The sequence below is a fragment of the Heterodontus francisci genome, chromosome 32 (genome assembly GCF_036365525.1).
Source record: "Heterodontus francisci isolate sHetFra1 chromosome 32, sHetFra1.hap1, whole genome shotgun sequence".
NCBI classification, from domain to species: Eukaryota; Metazoa; Chordata; class Chondrichthyes; order Heterodontiformes; family Heterodontidae; genus Heterodontus; species Heterodontus francisci.
In genome coordinates, this window is record NC_090402.1 from 34581666 (window position 1) to 34599048 (window position 17383).

The 17383-nt window shown below is 40.6% G+C and overlaps 1 protein-coding gene across 9 annotated transcripts in view; it reads right to left on the reverse strand.

Annotated features, from left to right (window-relative positions):
* Positions 1-17383, reverse strand: part of tncb (tenascin Cb) — a 378292-nt gene that overhangs the window by 50275 nt on the left and 310634 nt on the right. For 5 of the 9 annotated variants that reach the window (XM_068012682.1, XM_068012681.1, XM_068012684.1 and 2 more), the window contains 2 exons: positions 16716-16979; positions 7663-7929 (listed from right to left, as the gene is read on the reverse strand). In XM_068012682.1, the coding sequence (XP_067868783.1) occupies positions 7663-7929; positions 16716-16979 (531 nt within the window). Of the gene's footprint in view, positions 1-4865; positions 5262-7662; positions 7930-16715; positions 16980-17383 lie in introns of all 9 variants that reach the window. The other 4 variants (XM_068012683.1, XM_068012688.1, XM_068012689.1 and 1 more) reach the window with 2 other exon arrangements.

Consider the following 17383-nt stretch of genomic DNA (forward strand, 5'->3'; position numbering starts at 1 on the left):
GAGAAAAGCCAGCGTGGAAATTGTAAATTTATGGTAAACCCCCTCAATAGAATTGCCATAAGAGCAGAGAGTTACAAATCAGCATCAGGCTTATTGTTTGACGATTGAGATACTGGATTGGAAACATATTGCTGGACCAGAAAGTAAGGGTGCTATCAGTGATTTAAATTAGGTGATCCCATCTTACTGGAATCTCTGACATTTAGTTCATTGGCAACCAATTGCGCTTTGTGAAAAAAAAAATATTTTGTACTTTTTTTTAAAAAAGACTGTTAGCTCAGCTAGGGTTCTTTCAATTGCAACGTTTTAAAAAAATATTGCTTTGTTCCTACCCTCCTCTCATCATTTAAAGATGGACATATGAACTAGGCGCAGAAGCAGGCCATTCAGCCCCTCTAGCCTGCTCCAGCTGTCAATAAGATCATTATTGATCTGTTTGTGTCTCGAATTCCACACTCCCATCCATCCCCAATAGCCCCAATTCCCTTGCCTAACCAGAATCTATCTACCTCCGCCTTAAAAATATTCAATGAGCCTGCCTCCATCACCTTCTGAGGCACAGAGTTCCAAAGTCGCACAACCCTCAGAGAAAAATTTCTCCTCATCTCTGTCCTAAAAGGGCGACCTCTAATTTTAAAACAGTGCCCCCTAGTTCTGGACTCGCCCACAAGAGGAAACATCCTTTCTACATCCACCTTGTCAAGACCATTCAGGATCTTATAAACTTCAATCAAGTCTCCCCTCACTCTTCTAAACTCCAGTGAAAACAAACCCAGTCTGTCCAACCTTTCCTCATAAGACAACCCACTCATTCCAGGTATCAATCCAGTAAACCTCCTCTGAACCACCAGCAATGCATTTACATCCTTCCTTAAATAAGAAGACCAAAACTCACACAATATTCGAGATGTGATCTCACCAATGCCCTGTATAACTGAAGCAGAACATCCTTACTTTTATTTTTAATTCCTCTCGTAATAAAGGATAGTATTCCATTCGCCTTCTTTATCACTTGTTGTACCTGCATACTAAGCTTTTGTGACTCATGCACTTCAACAACTAGATCCCTCTGCACCTTGGAATTCTGCAGTCGTTCTCTGTTTAAGTAACACCCTGCTTTTATTCTTCCTGCCAAAGTGAACAACTTCACATTTTCCCACATTATAGTCCATCTGCCAGATTTTTGCCCACTCACTCAACCTGCTACAGGGGTACAGTTTCTTAGGTTGCTGGATGAAGTTGACATTCTGCATATGTGAACTTAGATAGCAAGCAAACATGAGCAGTGCATTGAGTGTGGGGTGGGGGGGAGGTGGTTTGAAGAGGTGGTGGTGATGTGGTGCACGGGAGAATTACCATCATATTCCATCCTGTCCGTCTATTCGAGTGATTCAGGTCAAAACTCTCATGGTGATATTCAACACAGAGCAGAGAGTGTTCAGACAACATTCCCCCCTTAATCAGTATCCACCAAAAAAAACAATGACTGGGTTTTCACCTCATGTTATTTGTGGGACATTGTAGGCTCAGAATGGCCATTGCTTTCCCTACATAACAAAGTCAATATACTTCAAAAAGTAATTTGTCATGTGAAGCACCTTGAGATGTTTTGATGAATAATTGCAAGTATTACTACATTGAAATATTTGATTACAGATAAATATCGCATGTAAAAGAATATGGCTTCACATTTAAGAAGATAAGGAAATGACTCATTTCTGAGTGATGAGTACACTGAATATTTTGCCTTTGGGATTTTGAAGGATTGAAATTATTTGATGTGAGGTTAAGTCTGAAAGTACAGTACCAGGGCTCTCCCACTGGCGCAGAGGATTCTGATAACTAGAAGACCCCTAGGTTGATCCCAAGTCTGTCTTGCCTTCAAGAATTTAACATATATCATTGCAGTAAGATGGTTTGGGCGGAGCTACAAATGCCCTCCCCTCCACACATAGGGCTAAATTTTATAAGCCCACTGTCAATTTTGGCGGCGGGTGGAAAAAATGGCAGCCCTCCTGTGCAGGCTGCACGCCAAAGAGCTGCCGCGATTCCAAGTACGGTGGCTCATTTAAATAGCCGGGGCGGGTTGTTTCCCCCCACCCCCCGATGATATGGAGGGGGGGTGCTGTACATCCTCGGCAATCGCTTCAGCTGCCTGTGCGCAGGTGCTGAAGCCATTTTAAAAGGCTGTTAGCCCTACCGGCATATTTAAATATTTAAACGACAGGTTAAGTGAAAATAAATACATCTCTTTTTCCCGGTTCCCACCCCCCAAATAACAATTAAATTAATTATTTGCCCTTTCCCCTCCAAAACACTTACTGTTACCATCTGACCTTCCCCTCCCCCCACAAACTGCACACGCTTTAAACTTCAACCATTCCCACCATCCCCTATACCCATGACGTTAATTTGACCCCATCCCCCACATCCCTCGCACTGAGAAACTTACCTCCTTCCCCGTCCCCACCAGTGTTGTGCCTCGTTTCCCCAGACAGGGGTCCGAAGGCATGGGATTGCCGGCCGCTGGGCCGAAGATCGCAGTGGGACATCAAGATTAATGGTAAGTACATGCAAATCTATTAATTAATTTTATTTGCATATGTTAAGTCTGCTCCTGTCGCTGAGCGGTGCGGGGGCTGTCACGGTGCCCCACCGGCCCCGGGAGGATTGGGTCCGGCCCTGCCAGCGTCATGGTCCGTGGAGGGCCTCATCCGGGACCATCGTCAGGCTCCCTCACCACAGATCCCGACGACGAGGGCTCTTTAAAATCCAGCCCATAGTAATTGGTAGCACAGCCAATGGCATCCAGTTAATGTTAACTAAGTCAGCATAGGCTGGGGATCAAACCTGGAAATGTCCTGATTGTTAGGGCTTAGCCACATGCTGGAATCTAGGATAACAAGTGAAAGTGTCAGAACGACAAACTACTTCTTTACTCCAAAAGCCTGGGGTATCCAAATCCAAATGTGCAGATTAAGATTACCCTGAATCTCAAATTTTGGAACACGTTGAATCCCTATCAATGTGCATTTTCACATGGTAAGCCATGACTATTACTTTATCCAGCATCCTCGCCTTAAAATCAGTGGCAATGACTACATTTTTCGACACTGCTGAATTTTTACACCTTTCGCTCATGGTTGTCAATGATTTTATGTTTACGAGTACTATCTTCCCACTTGGGCTCTCTCTTAACATCTAGTTATCAGTAACCTCAGACCTAAACATATGTCTCAGTTTATCGTATACAGGAACTATGTCAAGGCATGCTTTGATCAACAGTATTGTGAAAAGGAGGGTGGGGTGGTGGTTTGGTGGGGTGGGGGTTCTGCACATTTTCAAAATAAGTAGAGGAAGAAAGGGTAGAGAGGAAAAGATTGCGAATGAAAAAAAAAATACCTGTTGTGGCTTCTGCATTCAAAGGATCTGAACGCCACTTTCCCTCAAATCCGTATAAATATACCTTATAATGTGTACTATCCAAGAGACCAGTTACCTCCGTGCTACGAAAGTCACCATTTAGAGACATTTCCAGTGGTCCATACAGCCCAGTGGCATCTGTGACCACTATAAGAAAGCTGTCAAAAGATCCATTTTGCAAAGTCCAAGAGAGCATAATACTTTTGGAAGTAGAGTTTACCACAGTAAAGCTTCCCAGTTTACTATGCAACACCCCTTTCTCTGAATCAAAATTGGGCCCTTGATTAAAACTTCCGTCTTTGTGTAGCCGAGCAGTGAGGGATGTTGTATGATCTATCAGCTCACCAACTGGGTTGATTAAGACAGCTAAAAATAATTTTGAAGGAATAGTGTTTCAAAATACTATGCCATCAACAGAACAACAATAAAACAACATTGATAAAGGGTCATGCTTCCAGTTACACAATGCCATGTATTGGAGTGGTGGTATTTTATTTTGTAATTTCTAGTCACGTTAAAAGAACTGGTTTACCTCACAAATCTCCGTTAGCAACTTGGCTTGATGTGGAGAGCCAATTGTGTGAACGATGGCAAATGTTGCCACTTTAAATGACTATCATTTTAGCAGTAACTGGAAACAATTTGGCATCCATTTAAAGATAAAACTGGTAATTGCACTACATAAATGTCAAGCGGCAGCATTTGGTCCCCAAGACAGGCGTCTGATATAAATTCCAGCACCCAGCTATTTATTAAGGGCGAAATGATATTGGGAGAAGTTAGTACTGGAGGAAATGAGTAATTAAGCAAGGTCAAAATATTCACAATTGAGGAGTAGACTGGTTTTATAGCACCAATACAATATTAAATAACGGATAAAGTTTCAAACATGCTTCTGTCTATATCATGGCAGCGATCTAACCTCAGCTACAAAGCTTTCTTCTAAACAATGCAAGTCAAACAGACAGAAAACGGTCACTAGATCCCACAAACAAGCACAAGCAAGTGACTGATGACAATCACCCCTACAATTTCATGCTACCTTTTCTCTGTTTCACACACTTTGTCCACTGTGGCCCACTCCTCTGCACAAAAAGGCTGAACATATCTTCGACCATTCAACAAATTACAAAGGACTGCGACAAAAGACAAAACCCATTCAACAAATCTCAAAACAATTAATAAGCCATGCGGGCTCGCGTCACCTTTACTCATAATGCGCATGCTTTTTAATTCTCAAGCTGGAGCCTACTTATCAGGAAAATATTCCAGCAAATCTGGGGCAACGTGCTGATGCGAACATTAGTGCTCGGTCATGCAGGTAACAGCACAACTAGCTGTTCATAATAGCAGGGAATCTCTACGCAACACCAGTTTTAGAAGAGCTTAACATCACTATAAACTGAAAGGCAGTCTGAAGACAAAATCGAAAAGCTAAATACCTGTGGTAGCTATAATGTTCAGCGGCTCTGAGCGTTGACCACCAGCAATTCCATAAAGAGTTATCTTATAAGGAGTGGAGGGCATTAGGCCTCTTATTTCAGCAGCTAAATCATCACCAGTCACGGAGATCTCTGCCTCATCATCGGCTCCAAACCCACTTCTATACTTTATGAGAAAATAGTCATAGAATCCTATTTCTGCCATCCAGGAAAGTTTGACACCATCCGAGGTTACATCGGAAACGGTTAGGTTACTGAGTTCACCGTCACCAGTCCCGGAATACTCAGGCACAGAAGCTTCTGATGTCAGGGAAACAACTGGGACTGTTAGTCTTCCATATGGAAGAGGAGTGATAGCCTCCTCTACAGTATCAGTGAATGCTGGATCCAACATCGCTACAAAAGGTAGTTCAAACATTTTAGTACAGATCTGTTCAGTAGTATTGAAGGAGGAAAAACTGTTAAAATTGTGCATGGTTTAATCACAAGTGGCTGTCAACTGCTGCATCTGCAATCACAGTTATTTTATATTTAAGTCCTTAAAAAAGTTAATAGCCTGAAAAAGATGCAATTGAATATATTAGCTTTCATGTTGGTTCCTGCAAGCGACCTAATTAAATGGAAATAAAAAACACAACATTAGAAACACTCACTCTACTTTTTTTTTTTAACAACAGTATGGAATTGTTCTCTGAAAATTGGTGGGGGGAACAGATCGGCATCTGGGCCTGAAGTAGGTGTGGATCCACTGGAACTATATTAATGAGAAAGGGTGCAGTCTCCTGCCTCATTTTCCAGATTGACCATTCACTAGTCACTGCAGTGCTGGGGTTCTCTAAACACATGACACTGTGATTTGGCCTGACTCCAAACCGGACTGAACAGAGGGTCTGGGGTATGGGGTTGTGGGGAGGGTCCCAGGTGCAGGCTGAAGACCATAAGTAGGAATTTCTTTAAAAGTTCCTCCACCACCTCCAGATGTTTAGGTTGAAATGGGACCTTCTGGCAGCTGATTTGCAGGTTTGAGAGTTTGAAGGATCAACACACAGCTGTGCTGTGGTGTGGTATGGTGGGGTGGGAGTACATTATCAGGCTAAAGGAGGTGGGAGAGGAAAATCTTCCCTTATGTTTTGAGTGGATATACCACTCTTCTGGATAAACTGAGATTATGTTGGAGCATGGGCTATCACAGGGATAGTATCATTAAGGATAACGAGGAACACACTATTTTACTCAAAATTTGTTGAAAAACAGATTCTAAATATTTTGTTCTCGATACACACAGAGCAAGTATATTTGAAAAAGATAGACTTGAAAGGCTGCCCTAAATTAAATTGTGTTTTAGCCATAGTCATCTCTTTCCATTAGGAGGAGACAACTGGTGATGTATAGCTTAAGGGTCACCACTCTGCAAACATGGGGCATGGTGAGGAGGCAGGCCTTCATGTACTACCACAGCTGGTACAGGGATTGAACCTGTACTGTTGCTGTCTTTTTGCATCAAACACTAGCCATTTAGCCAACTGAGCTAACTGATCCCCCACCCTAAATTAAATAATTTTAAGCAAACCACTTCTGTCATATGGAATCTTTAAGAGCAACTCTTTAGACATTGAGAAACAGCTCCCTGGGTTACTTGGAGCAATTTCCTAAAGAAGTAAAATACTGTAATGCAAGATGTACTCAGCTGGGAATCAGAGTAGAGATAACTGCAAAATAATAAAATTAATGAGGAAACTTTATCTCTGATGTTTTGTTTTTGACTGAAAATACATTCCTATTACAGTACAGACACAGCAGGGAGGGCTGCCTGTGGAATATTTTTAATGTAGCATTTAGGAACATTACATTGCCAAGGTTTAAATATTAAAACTGTCTAATGAATATATTTCCAATCAGTTGTTTGTGACCAGGCCAACTCAAAATGGAGTTCATTTTATTTTTGTGTCCTGTGGTTTTCTCACCTGGAAGTTTTAGGTATCCAGCTTGACACAACTTGTAAAATAATAGACTCTTATGCTTACTCTTGTCAAAATTGCAGTAGCATTAGGAATTCCTTTTCCTGATACCAAATGAGTTATTAAATACAATTTCATTAACACTTTACAATACATAGTTTTGTTTGCAATTACATACATGCACGTATGCATACACACAGATATGGATATATGTTATTTGTTAGTTAGTAGTGATGGATTAAGTATTGAAATAAAATACTTTAAAGAAACTCTTCCACAAAAGTAGAGTCTTTTTTATTTCAATATTCCAACAAGGCCTTCATGCTGGAAAAAGCAACAATCCTTTGAGCCTATATCAGTTCCATCCAACACATAAATCTCATTGAGGTATATTAGTTGGTTTACACACATTATTGTACTGTAAACAGCTTTTGGGATCTAAAAGCTTAAAATGGGGTCTATCTAGAATGGTAAGCAGAGTCATCAAACTGTTCACAGACCTGTAAGAAGATTAAAATGGATGCCATTTAGTTAAAAGCAATTGTATTTTATGTTTAGTTAGACAGGTTCCAGTTGAAATGCTTGGGTGATGCCACTATCATTCAGGACTGAAGAATGAGTGAGAAAAGTTAGTATTCTACTGATTATGTTCAGCAGGGAGCAAATGGAGGGAGCCAACTGTGGGAAAGCTCACATATTTCCAGTAGATCCTAGTCTTCTGTAGGATTCACGAAATATGCTGCAGCACATAGCTTGCCCTGTCATGTCCAGCCGCAAGCACATGATCTGAACCATGAGTAAACAATGCTAAGATGAAACTATAGTATCTGGTAAAGTACCTGTAGTGACAGATCCGACCAAGGGCTCTGTTCTTGCTGTGCCTCGAAGAGCCATAAGCGTCACCACATACTCAGTGGCAGGCTTCAGATCAGTGAGAGCGACTGTAGTCTGGTCTCCCTTTACAATAACCTGCTGCGTTTCTCCATGGGTTTTAGGATTATAATTCACAACAAACATGTCAACGGGAGCTAAAGGAGCTTCCCAAGCCACCGAGCTACTTGTGGGAGTTACCTCAGAAAATTTAAGACCTCGCAGTGCTTCAAGGCCTGTAGAAATTTTTTAAAGAGTAGAGAATTGCACATGAATCTATCTGATAACACTTCTATGTTATATATTCCTCTGAACTGTGACAAATGTGAACTAAAAATGTACATTGTGACAAAGGTAGTTTTTCAATTTATCACCCAATGCTCTTATACAATTGTTCACCTTTTTTATTTCCAATTGCTGGTGTTATACTCATTGCAACTGCATAGTTTTATGAAATAGGCAATGTAAATGTAAAATCTACTTGGACACCTCAATAACTACATATAGTGCAATAGTACCTATGTAGAAGAATATTTTATGTGTGTCAGTTTGCAGTGACATCATACAAAATAATTTTGTAAAGAACATTTGATAGATTAAGCAACAAAAAACTTAAATCAATCACATGTCATAGGACAATATCAAATAACTTAAAATAATGAGTTTATATTTGGGATGTTGAAAACATTATTAACTTATTCTAGCCCAAATGTTGCAGTCAATCATTATTTGCAAATTATCACATAATTACTTGATATAATTGCTATCATGAACTGACTAGGTTAAAAAAATACAATTATATAACCATCTATTGGAAAAAGTATCATGCAACAATAGACAAATTATTTTAACATGTTTTGTAAAATGGCACCGGCTTTCCAAAGTTTTAGGCTCGGTCACCCTTCACAAAGTCTCTATTATAATATAGAAATGAAACAGAAACTGCTGGAAATAGAGAGAAAGTCCATCAGTATCTAAAAAACAGAAATGATAGATTATTAGTTCCTGCAAAAACCCTCATCATAGCTTTATTTAATATAAAGGGCCCCATTTGAAAGATCAATCCAACTAGAATTGGATTGAATAGAGTTTGGTAAGTGGCTGAATTTTAAGGATTAATCTGTCAAGACTAGTTTTTGTTTTGTTTACATCTAGAATTAATTGAAATTCCTGTTTCAGTTAAGAGGTAAGTTGGGTTTCTTGCAGTTTTAAGCAGGGGTATACACCCTGAGAGTAGCTAGTTAATTAGGTAGCTAGCTTAAACTGGTTTCTGAGCTTTAGCAGAGCTCTAGCAGAGCTGACACAGCATTGTTTTCAAAATTGAGGGGACCCTCAGTGCTGCTTGTCTGCATTGAGTGCTGCTGGAGGACACAGAGTATGAAGAAGAGAGTTTGGTAATTGAGGGAGTTCAGTAAGAAGGGGAACTATAAATTAAGAAGAAAATAAATTTGAGTGCACAGAGTGTAAAGTGGGAGTTTGGTGTGTGAGGGAGGGGATCCTTTCTTTCTTTCTTCTACCTTTATTCAGCCTCCAGAAGCTGCCTCTGTCTTCAGTACAGGGGAACAGGTTGATTGGTGAGTAACTGGTAAGTTATTTTACTTCTTATTGTAATAAAAAGTTTTTAAAGTTATGTTAAGGCAGGTCAACACGGCCAAGTGGAATGTACTTCTTGCGGTATGTGGGAAGTCTTGGACACACCACGTATCCGAGACGAAAACCTCTGCAGGAAGTGTCACTGGCTGCAGAAGCTTGAACTCAAGCGGCGGCTGGAGTCACTGTTGTGCATTCGCGAGGCAGGGGACTACGCGGATAGTATGTTTAGGGAGGTGGTCACACCGCAGGTTAGGAGCACGCAGGCAGAGAGGGAATAGGTGACTGCCAGGCAGTCTAAGGAAACCAGGCAGGCAGTGCAGGTGTCCCTTGAGTTTATCTTGCTTGCTAATCAGTTTTCTATTTTGAATACTGGTGAGAGCGCTATTTCCTCGGGAGAGTGCAGCCAGAGCATAGTCTGTGGCACCATGGTGGCTCAGCTGCACAGGAGGGAAGGAAGAAGAGTGGAAGAGCAATAGTGATAGGGATTCAATAGTCAGGGGATCAGACAGATGTTTCTGTGGCAGTAAACGTGTCTCCAGGATGGTGTGTTGCCTCCCTGGTGCCAGGATCAAGAATGTCACAGAACGGCTGCAGGATATTCTTCTGGGGGAGGGTGAACAGCCAGAGGTCGTGGTCCACATTGATACCAATGACATAGGTAGGAAGAGGGATGAGGTCCTGAAAGCAGATTTTAGGGAGTTAGGAAGGAAATTTAAAAAGCAGGACCTCCAGAACAGTAATCTCAGGATTACCCCAGTGCCACGTGCAAGTGAGCATGGGAATAGGAGGATTGATCGATTGAACACATGGCTGGAGAATTGGTGTAGGATGGAGGGCATCAGATTTCTGAGGGATTGGGACCGGTTCTGGGGCAGGTGGCACCTGTACAGGATGGACGGGCCACACCTTAACAAGACCGGAGTTAACATCCTCGCAAGGAGATTTGCCAGTGCCATTGGGGAGGGTTTAAACTAACTTGTCAGGTGGATTGGAACCTGAGGGGTAGCTCAAATTGGAAGGAAGTAAAGCTCGTAACAGGAGGTAGAAATGTAGCAAGTGACACTAGAAGGCAGGTGAAACAAAGGCGAGCATCAACTAGGCTTAGGATGCAGAATGTCAAGAAGACAAGGTTAAGGGCACTCTATCAGAATGCACACAGCATTCACAACAAGGTAGATGACTTAAAGGTCCAAATAGAGGTAAATGGATATGATCTAATAGCCATAACGGAAACATGGCTAAAGGGTGGCCAAGACTGGGAACTGAATATTCAAGGATATTCGACATTGAGGAAGGACAGGCAAAAAGGAAAAGGAGGTGGTGTTGCGCTGATAATAAGGTATGGGATCAGTACATTAGTAAGGGAGGACCTTAGATCAGAAGAACAAAATGTGGAATCTGTTTGGGTCGAGCTAAGAAACAGCAAGGGGCAGCAAACATTGGTAGGAGTTGTTTATAGGCCACCAAACAGTAGTGGTAGTGTGGGGCATGGCATTAATCAGGAGATTAGAGAAGCATGTAGCATGGGTAATACAGTAATCATGGGTGACTTCAATCTGCATATAGACTGGACAAACCTAATGAGCACTAATGCTGTGGAGGATGAGTTTCTGGAGTGTGTTAAGGATGGTTTTCTAGAGCAGTATGTTGAGGAACTGACTAGAGAATAGGCTAGTTTAGGCCTAATATTATGTAATGAGAAAGGGCTAATTAATAATCTTCTTGTAAAAGAACTTTTAGGGATGAGTGATCATAATATGATAGAATTTTATATTGTATTTGAAAGTGGCTAGTTCAATCTGAAAAGCTAGGGTGTTAAATTTGAACAAAGGAAATTATGAAGGTATGATGGGCAAATTGGCTGAGGTGGATTGGGAAAATACATTAAAAGGTATGACAGTACATAGGAAATGGATAGTCTTTAAAGAAATATTACATAGTTTACAGCAACTATACATTCCTTCAAGGCACAAAAACCCCTCAAAGTAAAGGCAGTCAACCGTGGATAACGAAGGAAGTTAAGAATTGTATAAGATTAAAAGAAAAGGCCTATAAAGTTGCCTGAAATAGTAGTAAACCTGAGGATTGGGAGGATTTTAGAATACAGCAAAAGAGGATGAAGAAACTGATAAAGAAAGGGAGAATAGAATATGAATGTAAGCTAGTAAAAAATATAAAAACAGACTGTAAAAGCTTCTATAGGTACGTAAAAAGAAAACGTTTGGCTAAGACAGATGTGGGTCCATTACAGGCAGAGCCGGGAGAATTTATAATGGGGAATAGAGAAATGGCAGAGAAGCTAAATGATTACTTTGTGTCTGTCTTCATTGAAGAAGATACAAGAAATCTCCCAGAATTAGAGATCCAAGGGATTAGGGGGAATGAGGAATTGAAGGAAATTAGTATTAGTAAGAAGGTTGTATTGGAGAAATTAATGGGGCTGAAGGTTGATAAGTCCCCAGGACCTGATATTCTACATCCCAGAGTGTTGAAAGAGGTAGCTCTGGAGATAATGGATGCATTGATGATCATCTTCCAAAATTCTATAGATTCTGGAATGGTTCTTGCAGATTGGAAAGTCGCAAATGTCAGTGCACTATTAAGAAGGGAGGGAAAGAGAAAACTGGGAATTACAGACCTGTTCGCCTTATATCAGTCATTGGGAAAAAGCTGGAATCTATTCTAAAGGATGTGATAAATGGATACTTGGATCATAATGATCTGATTGGGCATAGTCAACATGGATTTATGAATGGGAAATCATGGTTGATGAACCTGTTGGAGTTCTTTAAGGATGTTACTAACAGAATTGATAAAGGGGAGTCAGTGGACGTGGTATACTTGGATTTTCAAAAGGCCTTTGATAAAGACCCCCACAGGTTAACAAAATTAAAGCAGATAGGAGGTAATGGATTAAGGATTGGTTATCAGCCAGAAAACAGAGAATAGGAATAAATGGGTCATTCTCGCATTGGCAGGCTGTCACTAGTGGGGTACTGCAGGGATCAGTGCTTGGGCCCCAGCTGTTCACAATATATATCAATGATTTGGATATGGAGACCAAATGTAATATTTCCACGTTCGCGGATGACACAAAACTAGGCGGGAATGTGTGTTGTGGGAAAGATGCAAAGCTGCTTCAAGGGGATTTGGAAAGACTTAGTGAGTGGGCAAGAATGTGGCAGATGGAATATAATGTGGAAAAATGTGAGGTTATCCACTTTGGTGAGAGGAACAGATGTGCAGAGTATTTCTTAAATGGTAAGTGATTAGAAAGTGTAGATGTACAAAGGGACCTGGGTGTCCTTGATTGATAGGTCACTGAAAGATAACATGCAGGTGCAGCAAGCAATTAAGAAGGCTAATGGTATGTTAGCCTTTATCGCAAAAGGACTTGAGTACAGGAGTAGTGAAGTCTTGCTTCAATTGTATAGAACCTTGGTTAGACTGCACCTGGAGTATTGTGTGTGGTTTTGGTCCCCTTATCTTAGGAAGGATATTATTGCCATAGAGGGACTGCAACGAAGGTTCACCAAACTTGTTCCTGGGATGGCGGGACTGTCCTATGAAGAGAGATTCGGGAAATTGGACCTGTATTCTCTCGAGTTCCGAAGACTGAGACGTGATCTCATTGAGACCTATGAAATATTTAAAGGGATAGACAGGGTAGATGCAGCTAAGATGTTTTCCTTGGTTGGGGAGTCTAGAACCGGGTACACAATTTCAAAATAAGGGGGAAGCCACTTAAGACAGAGATAAGGAGAAATTTCTTTATTCAGAAGGTTGTGAATCTTTGGAATTCTCTACCCCAGAGGACCGTGGAAGCTATGTTTAAAGCAGAGATTGACCGTATTCTAAATACAAATGACATAAGGGGATATGTGGATAGTGTGGGAAAAAGGCATTGAAGTGGATGATCAGCCATGATCGTACTGAATGGCAGAGCAGGCTCGATGGGCTGAATGGCCTACTCCTGCTCCTACTTTCCGACGTTCCTATTATCCTTTTCTAGATACTAATGGACTTTCTGCATGCTTCCAACATTTTCTCTTTTTTTGGGGATTTGGAGATTCAGAACTTTTTCTCCTTTAATTTGGCCTATATTATAGAAATCTTCTTTTTAAAATATGTTCTCAGTTTGTATTCCTTTATATGATATATAGTTAGGAGTGGATTTAACTCAGAGGTAGTTTCCATCAGATCCTGCTCCAGTGAGGTAATTTCCTGCCAGCCAGATGCTGCAGGCAGCCATGACAATTTTAATCACCAGGCCTCATTTAAGTGCCTGAAATGGGAGTGTGGAGGATGCACAGTCGTTATTAGCAGAGGAAGATTGGGTGGTCAAGGGCCACCTGCTGGCTTCCAGGAAAATAATGGCGGGTGGGATTGGGGATGGAAGTCCAGAGCAGGTGAGACCACAACTTTTCTTGTGGGGCCCAGAGAAACACTCCAGCTCAGTGAGGCCCCACAAAGCAACTTTTAGGCTTACCTGGAGACCCACTTTGTCCTTCCTACCATCTGCTGACATGCTTCAACCTGGGAGCAAAGCCGTGCCAGCTTCCTCACTCAGGCCCTAGTTAAAAGGTCATTGGGGTCCTATTGACAATATAGGACTCTAATTTGCATAAATTCACAAGGCTCCTGTCTGCTTTAGGTGGGTGTCTCACCTGCCTGCAGAACCCTTCAGGTTAATATTGGAGACTGCAGGACAGGGTTGTGTTTCAAGTAGGTAAGTAACCTGCGAATCCCTAATTAATCCCTTAAACAATACTAAATCAGTTAAATAATGAAACATTCTCATTGTTTATCTATTAAATTGTTACCCCTATTTGCTTTTCGAGTAACTTTGGAAATAAACATTTATCATTTAAAATAGGCACCAAAATGAATGGGATGGTCAAAGCTGAGAATTTAACATAGCTTTGATAATTCTAAGAGAACTGGTGGAGGATGAAATATTAAAGAATTGGAAACCTGTGTTCAACCTAAGGTGTACAATGATCCTACAGAAAGTTTCTTTTTTCCTGATTACTACCTTCAATAGAACTTTTGCAAGACATTGAACATGAGAAAAGCAACCATTATTTTGTAAATTAGATTGAAAGTACCAAAAACGGAGAGGGGAAATAACAAAAATCAAAGTAAAGTTATGAATATATTTATTTATTTAGCAGGTCGTTGAAGCTCTCCAGTTCTATTTTTCTAGAAAGTTTAATTAGTTGTTTTGGCAGCCAATGATTTTCATTGGTACACACCAGATATTTACCCGTTTGCATATTTGACTTTGATTTATGTAAGATTGTGGGAGGAGATCCACAGGTGCATCAACATTGCTTTTAAATGAGAATTCTGTTGTATTCAAATGAGGAAATAATATAGGATTGCGGTCTGAAAGGGAACATTTTACAGTTGTTACACATTTCTGTTTTTCTTTTCCCTGCTAATTTTTCATCTTCTCCCCTTCATTAGCCGCTTCCTGCAGTAAACTTGATAATCTGTGGTACTTTATCAAAGTAGTTCCCATCTATGTGGTTTCCAGTGTCAGCAACCTACCTTAATCAGGAGAGGCCAATAATGCTCTTACCTGACAACCACACATGACCACTCCCACTGTGATCTGAAACAGGTTCCGTGGCCAATTCTCCCCTCAATGCCCTGAGAAGACTCAACTGAATTGTTGCAGCCCTAAGGCTCCCTGGCTTGAGCTCAACTAACTCTGAACAGGTTGGAGATCATACCTAATCACTGCCTTCCTTGCCTGCACTGGCTTAACTACTCACTTTGGGGGGAGGGGAGGCAGTTTCCTGAATTCATACTGGTGGTCTGGAAACCCACCCACTTGAACACATATTAGAAAATTGCAGGCACATTACCCTCCTCTGTATAAAGCACTGAGCTTTAGGGGTTGCTATTCCATTAGCTAGATTTTTAAATGAAGTGTGTAAATATGCTCAAAGATAAAGAAAGTATTGCTTCGAACAAGAAAGACGACAGTGTATGAATTCTGCACCAGAGAAAGCTTTCTCTGGAGTGATTCTAAAGGGAAACACTTGCAGACTGTACGTCTGGCACCACAAAGGTTTCCAACTAGGAATAATAATCTGTTATTACTTTAAATAATTTCCATCTTCCACTTTCTGTCACATTTGACAAGTCTTAAAAGTTAAAGTTGAATGGAATAAGGGAGCTGCTCTTATCCTTAAGTAAACACTGAATTTGTTTAATGCCATAGAGAAGAGAATAATATATAAAATTTGCTATTTTGTTTGGCGGGTAAGTTCAGCTCCCACACCATGTGGTGCACCTGGCACACACAATTAATAAATCTTCTGCTTGTGCTGCTTTATGCAGGAGTCACGATACAATACAATAGCTAATCCAGTTTATTTTTGCTTCTTTCATTTGAAAGTATTGCTGACCTAGCTATGGATCTTTTCTTTCACAACTTTACATAAAATATTAAAATAAAAGGCCAAGTATGTGAATGTCCAGCAAGTTCACATATACTGTAATGAAGAATTCTTATTCCATAGCCTCACAGATATAAGGGCCGTAACCCAGCTCCTTATTTCAACATAAAACATAAGTAGTACATTCTATATAATCAAATTATAGTACAAGTTAAATTAAGCATTGCCCAAACATTGCATTATTAGAAGTGAAAATGAATGAGCCCAACAATCTATAACATGTATGCCTGCAAATTCATTTACAGTATGGAACTAACTCTACAAAGGTGTGCTATCAGAAAGGACCCTTCAACTGCAGGCCACTTTTATTGGGAAAGCTGCAATCATCTAATATGTCCTACTGGTGCTTGACGCTCTGCAATGGTAGCATATGTTTGTAAAGTTTGACTACTATATATATATATATAACCACATGAATGTATCATTTATTACCAATTTGCACCAGATTATATGGACGGTCCCTGTAAATCATATATGTCAAATCACATTTTTGGTTGAAAAAGGAATATCCATTACACAAAAATATTTGAACTAATATACCTTTACTTTTAACATTTCCACTTTCAAATCAAACCAGTCGAGGACCATTTTAACCTACTCTGCTCATGAGGAAACTGACAGGATCTGGTGGAACACCCGATTTGAAGGAGAGGAGAATTTAATGCTCCACCCAATATTGCCCCCCATTGCCTTCAATATGGAATAATATCAGGTGGTCCGCAAAACCAGCATTGCACCCAATCACATCAGTTTTCCAATGGGCAGATTGGGTTAATATTGCCCCGTGCCACCCCAACTTCGTGTTTTGGAAAGAAGCAACATTGGTCACAGAGTCTCTGTAAAGATACAACTTCTTTGAAATGTTGTCTCAATACAAGCAACATATATTAAACTGTTAGCAGCATTTAAAAACACAAATAGTGAAGAGATAAAAATGGCACTCAAAAGTTCCTCCTTACCTGTAGAAGCGCTGATGGTGGAGGCCTTGCTCCTCTGTTTACCTCGCTGTGCTATTAGAATAATGGTGTACTCAGCTGCAGGGTCGAGCCCAGTCAGGATGTATGAGACAGCATCAGCAGCCACAATCTCTTCATTCCTCTTACCAGCGGATGAGATATAGATGATGTAGTAATGATCTATTACTGCCAATGGGCGTTTCCATCGCAGAATAATTGTGTTCTCTGTTGTCTCACTCACTTTCAAGTCTCTTGGACTGTCCAAGTCTGTAGTGATAAATAATTAAAAAGTTTAAGTGCAGTTCTTGCCTGATGTTTGGGCTTCTGAGTACACTACCCAATATGGAACTACATCATGTAGGCTAGAATCTCAAGTTTGATTCCTGCTTCTGTTCTGAGTTAGTCAATTTTACTGTAGGGCAATAGAAGGGATAGTGCAAATGCTTCTGGCCACCTGACCAGTAAAGGGGAAAAGAAATCAGCCATGATCTTTGTTGCAGATTTCTATCCACTGATTCTAGCTAGAGTGTTGTCATGACAAGTGCTATGCCAAATTACTTTTTTAAAATCCATTGGTCGGTCAAAAGAAACAGGAGACAAAAAAAAACTGATAAACGCCCACTACTAGCAGCTTAAATGGCCACCACAATTTGCATCTAAACACCCTACAT